The 6083-nt window shown below is 40.1% G+C and overlaps 1 protein-coding gene across 1 annotated transcript in view; it reads left to right on the top strand.

The window, feature by feature from the left end:
- Positions 1 to 1230: 1230 nt before the first annotated feature.
- LOC104461274 (son of sevenless homolog 2-like) overlaps positions 1231 to 6083 on the top strand; it is a gene marked incomplete at its 5' end in the record, with an annotated part of 33390 nt that continues 28537 nt past the window's right edge. Inside the window, 3 exon segments of the mRNA XM_010072800.1 lie at positions 1231 to 1395; positions 2063 to 2266; positions 3727 to 3870. Of these exon segments, the coding sequence (XP_010071102.1) occupies positions 1231 to 1395; positions 2063 to 2266; positions 3727 to 3870 (513 nt within the window).

Here is a 6083-nt window from a genome sequence, read left to right as displayed (position 1 = left end):
AGTCACATCTCCTCCCAGCCTGTGTTTGTACTTTAGATCAGTGTTTAGTTGCTTTTAGATCAGTGCTGAATCAATAGATTCAGGCTGATTCACGCACTGCTGTTTTTTGGTATTTCTTTTTTCTGTTGATTTTTCCTTTCATTCATAGCTTAAAAAGTGCTTTTCTCCAGTAGTGGCATTGTTGCACCAGGGTTACCAGCTGCATTGAGAAAGCATTTTCAAGCATAAGCAGAAATTAAAGCATTTTTTCATATGTGATCACTGTGTTCTTACATACAGTGTCTTGACTTTCAGTGGTTAATGAGAGGGGAAGAGACGTTAGGAAAGAAAACAGCATTAGGTAAGACCTTCCTAGGCACCAGTGGCTTTCTTTTATGAAGCCTGTTCTAGAGGTATGTGGATGTAGGTACAGAAAGTGATTTTTAGAAGATGCATCAAAATATGATAAGAACAAAACTACTTCATTCAAATGCATGAACTCACCTGTATTTATTCCTGAGGATCCTGTCACAAAGAAGAGGCCATGTGGTGCATGCACTGCAGAACAGGGAGCGTTTATCGCAAGAACGTACAACATTCATCCTGTTTGTCTTTTTTTTCTGTTCAGACTTCATAATTAAAGTGTAATTCTTTTATTTTATGCAAGGATGCAGATAGCTTAGTTGTTCAGCCAGATGTAAAGTACGTAACAGGTTCAACATAGAGTCTGTAGTTTCATGAAAGACAACTTCTTCCATCAACAACAATTGAAAATGAAGCATGCTGTTTTCTCAAGTCTCCAGATTAGGGACAGAGTTCTGCAGTAAGCAGGATACAGACTCAAATGTAAGGACAAGAGAGGTTCCAGTGAAGTCCCATCCTTGAAGGAACCCTGTTTTTAGAACTGTCATTTTTAGAAGAAGGATATTGAAAGTTCTGTAGCTTTTCATCCGTCAGTATATATGGCAAATAGCACAAGGAGGTATTTGCAATCATTGCAACCCCCCCATGGAAGGGGAGTGGAACTAGAAGATCTTTAAGGTCCCTTCCAACTGAAACCATTCTATGATTTGCTTTGAGGCGGCTGATCCAGTTTCCATTTGATGTCCTTTGCCCTGCCTGTTACATTAATGTAAATTATCAACACAAACAAGATCAATTTCAGTAGGAAACTCAATGTGTTAATTATAATTCTGAATGAATTTCTGGAATAAATAGCATTTCTTTTTTTCTCTTGTTTTCCATATGCAGGAGGTCCTAGGTTATAAGGTCGATTACCATGTCTCTCTGTATATTGTGGCTGTCTTGGAATACATCTCAGCTGACATTTTAAAGCTAGCTGGAAACTATGTTTTCAATATACGACACTTTGAGATCTCCCAGCAGGACATTAAAGTATCAATGTGTGCTGATAAGGTAAGGAGTTGGGGTTAGAAGAGTCTTTTGGACAGATACAAAGGTAGATACTAGAGGTGATTCGTTTTGTTTAGAAGATACATCCAAAGCAGGACAGGAAGGAGAGACTGGTCTTAACCAAATGCAGAAGCTTCTCTTGTTATTTATGCCAGACCTGTCAGAGTTGAAGTCTTAAGTTTTTGTTAAGTTTCGGAACAGTAGTAGTACTTACAAAACAATGTAAGGACAGAGAACCATGTTGTCCTTTATTTCTCAGTTGTGTTACTGTCCTCCTGATGTTGCTTTGTCATGACAGCTCTTTCCTTCTTTATAATACAGAAAAGACCTTTAGTTTTAATCCTCGTTAAAATGAGAAACATTTTTGTTTAATTTTCTCTTTATCAGGAGGGTTTTGTCAAAGGCTTATGCAAGATGCCTTGTTTTCAAAGTTGGTTCTGCATGAATTGTAACTTGTTTTCTAGGTCGTACTAACTTATAAAGGGAAAAATGGCTTTGGCAACTGATCCAGCCTTCTGCTGCCAAAGTTTAAATATTACTCCCTTGTGAAAGTGATCACAGAAAGTATTGTATTAAAAACTCAAAGGATTTCTCTGAACGCATTGAAATAACTGAGCTTGAGCCAAGTGTAAATCAGGCTTGCGTGTAATCTTACAAATTTCTTTGCTAGGTTTTGATGGATATGTTTGATCAGGACGACATTGGTTTGGTTTCTCTCTGTGAAGATGAGCCCTCTTCTTCTGGGGAACTCAACTACTACGACCTAGTGAGAAACGAAATTGCAGAAGAAAGGCAATATCTGCGGGAGCTGAATCTGATAATAAAAGTATTTCGGGAAGCTTTCCTATCAAACAGAAAATTGTTCACACCTGATGTAAGTCCTTTAATAGGTTATTGATGTGTAATGCTTGCTGCTCCATTAGCAGCCAGAACGTATCAGTATTGCAGTCACTGCGTTGGAGGTAAAATTAAATTTGATTTATTGTGTGTCAGTGCATAATGAGTGTTGACTGTATGTGAAATAAAATGGAGGAATTGCCATTAATTCTTGGAGTGAAGCTTAATGGACACGATTCTGTCGGATGCCAGCAATAGCTGGAGTCCTTTGGTCATGTAGGCAAGAGTTACACTTTGGCTTAACACAAAAATTAACAGCACATAGAGTAAATGAGATGAATGCTTGAATTGACATTTGAAGTCTACCCCAGGGCACCCCATCTGCAGAAGCTTCAAGTAAAACAGCCCTTGGCTCTGGATTCTCTAGCCTGTGAAGGAATCTCTATTTGATAAGTGATTGAAATATTTGTTTGAAATTATATGTGTGGCAGATGCCATTTTCAGGATGCTGGAGTCTAAAAAGAGAAGCACAGCTCCTGCGAGAGAAGAGGTAATAGTGAATCCTTCCTGTGGGAGGAAAGAGAAGGGGACCAGGCCAGCAGAACCTGAACTGGGATTCTTGGGTGATACCAGTAGGGTAAAAAGAGACATTCCCAGTACAGCTGGATGTGGAGGTTCCTCAGTAGCTGACAGGATATTGGAGAAATGTGTAGATGTAGGGACAGAATTCAAACAAAGATAATGGGAGGAGAAAAGAGTGAAATTTTGGAGCTGAGGAATGTTCTTTCATTATATGAGAATGGGTTTGAGAAATTTAGAGATTGCTGGTTCCCACGAAGAGATTGCCGTGGTCTGGGCGCTGGCAGGAGGTCAAGCCGGCTCCGCGGTGTTCGGTTGGGGCAGAGGAACACTGAGGAGTGTGTTTCGGAGGGGTCAGGAGGAGAATGCAGGCCATTGGAAAGGTCTGTCTGGTTGGGCGTTTGTGGTGTGTGGATTGGAAAAATCTAAAACCGTTGGGAAAAGGAAGCAGCCGATTCCTCCTCTGTACCCAGGTAGTGTTCTGCTAAAGGAGCCAAGTCTCTGCTTTAGTTCTACCTGTGGTTTAGAGCAGCCGACCTCGGAGCTGCTTTAAATTGCTGCTCTCTTGTGTCCTGAGAGACAAGAATCAGCAAAGGGGAAAATAAGGGCTGTGAATTGTGGCCAAAAAGGCCCGGCGTTTCTGTCCGACGCACTGAACAGCCTGTACCGGGACTGCTGCCGCGCCGGCCTGGGAAGGATGGTGTGCTTTCTTTCACTGGGGTGAGAATTGTGCAAGGCTGGATGTGCCCAGGCAAGCCCACAGGGATGGGAAGACCATGCAATTTAACTTTCTTCCAAGCTTGTTGTTGGCCCCTCTCCATTTACCTCTTGGTTCAGACTTCACGAAAAATGCTCTGCTATTTGCATAAGCAAAATAAATTATTCTGAACACTACTAAGATACGTTTTATGTTTGCAGGATATCGATGTGATATTTAGCAACATTTCAGATATTCATGAGTTGACAGTGAAGCTCTTGGGATTGATTGAGGATACTGTTGAAATGACTGATGAAAGCAGTCCTCACCCCCTGGCTGGCAGCTGCTTTGAGGATCTTGCAGAGGTACGGTGTGTTGTTGGGGGCTTTTTGTTCGTTTTTTTTTAAGTCACCATTTGGTCTCAACACTGATATCTTTGATAAATGTGCAGTTGTAAAATGACCTTTTAATAATCTCTGACCAGAGATCTTCCCTTCCCTACCGGTTCTTTAGTGGGTAAGCTAACATGTGTCTTCTACCCATCACAGAAACTATATCAAGCAGGTAAGCACAGAACTAAAATCTTAATTTCAGGGTGGGAATTAATTGCTACCATCCTGTAGGAATGTGGATTTGAAAACCACCTACTTGGGACTGCTTACTGAAGGAAGGTGGTGCCTCAATTTTTGTCGGCGTCAGGCCCAAGGCTACTCAAAAATCACAGCAGTTGGATGTAGACCTGCAGGATGAGTGACTTGCATTACTCTGGACAGTGAGCTAGCTCAAAATGTGTTCTTAATTCAGGCAAATATGATGTGTATGTCTGGAATGGGAAATGGCTATTAAGTTGTCAGGTTTTCTTTTTCTTCTTTTTTTTTTTTTTTTTTTTTAAGTGAGCATTGCAATACTGGGAAGGACTACAGAAAACAGTCACAAACATAAAGTTTTTGAGAAGGTGCTTTACAGTGAGATAGAGCTCAGTTTAGTCAAAATAGGATAGCTATATAGGTACCTTCCTGACCTGAAGATAGAGTACAAAACAAGTCGAGTTCAGCAGAGAGGTGCACAGCAAAAAAGCAGTATCTGAAAGGCAAGAGGACGGTTGAGCTGAGAAATACAGCACACTTTTTTTTTAAGGTTTTGTGGTGTTACTTCAAAGTCTAGTTGACTAGGTCTTAGCTCATAAGATGGTAAAGCATTGCTTATGTAATGAAGGAGAAGCATTTGACCAGTGAATTAAAATGGCTATTATATTAAAATTGAAAATAAGACTTAAAATTTGAAATAGTACAGTGCTATCCTGGAACACATACATCTCTCAGTTTATTGCAAAATCTACTCTTAGGCATCTTTTGCTTTAAAGGAAACAAATCCTTTTCAATGAGTAAAAATAGCGCTTGATTTTCATTAGCTGAAAAACTTCAATAGGAGATGAAGAACAGATTATTCTTCAAACCTTTTTATGCAGTTAATATGGAGCAAGACCTACTTAATAACTAGGCTGTTCATTTGATCATCTCACACCTTGAGATCATCTTTCTGCGAGTGTTTGCAAAAGGGATCATTAAAGAGAGATATGAAAGGGAAGTGTTCGTTTGCTCTGCCTATCTTACTGCCAGGCTTGTTCCCTTAGTGTTTCCATTCTAAAGGTCCTTCAACTTATTTGGAAGGATAATTAAAACAAACAACCCTTGCAAGCTGGAATCTTCCTGCTTTATGTGTTTTTCTGCGTCAGTTCTCTGGAAGGTTTAAACATAAATATTGTAGTGGTTTTGAGAGAAGGAAGAAGTATGGGGAAAATAAAACAATTTTTTGCTCGTGTGGAGGAAATGAAAAAACTTGATGCCTGACACATATGAGTGGGAGATGGGTGTTTGTTAATATGCTGGAAAAACGTTTTTGTTGGTGTTAACTTTTACAGTTTGAACCACTACAATGTGTTTTAGTGACTGCCTTAGACAGTCTCTTTACTGACGCTCAGCAAGTGGCAGAAGAACCTCAGAACTGAGGGCAGGGTGTCTGTGCCTAGTCTGGAGAGGTCTTCAGGACGCAGCTAGTAAAGTGAGGTTATTATCAGTAGATGGTAAATTTGTTATGCTGGTATTTGCGTTTCCATAGTAGTTTTAGATATCCACAAAGCAAAAAAAGTGGAAGCCAGTGCATTACAGCAAAAGGGGCTGAAACCTTCATCGAGGGCATCAAGTTAATGTCTCTGTATTTCAGTAACTTTTGCAACATTGCAAGTGTAAAAACTTATTTTTTTTTAATTAGTCTTTTGGGGAAGAAAGCTAATGCAGTTTGTTTCAATCTTGTGTTCAAAAAACAGAACCAAAATCTTGAAATATTGGTGAGTCTGAGTGGAAGAAACTGAAAACACTTCTAAAATGCAGTAAAAAGTTCAAAAAGACAGCACAGAAATAAATATATGTTGGTCTGGCTCCTAACTCTGTCTCAGCTTAACCCAGGACATCCCCCCAGTAGATTTTCATGGAAGATTACATTTTGAGTAGTAGTTCAAGCCTGGCTCTCTGCTTGCGCCCTGTGCTGCGGAGGACCGAGGCGGCGGAGCAGCTGCAGC

The sequence above is a fragment of the Pterocles gutturalis genome, unplaced genomic scaffold, assembly GCF_000699245.1.
Source record: "Pterocles gutturalis isolate BGI_N339 unplaced genomic scaffold, ASM69924v1 scaffold34372, whole genome shotgun sequence".
In the NCBI taxonomy this organism is placed as follows: domain Eukaryota; kingdom Metazoa; phylum Chordata; class Aves; order Pterocliformes; family Pteroclidae; genus Pterocles; species Pterocles gutturalis.
This window is presented reverse-complemented; position numbering and strand designations above follow the sequence as displayed.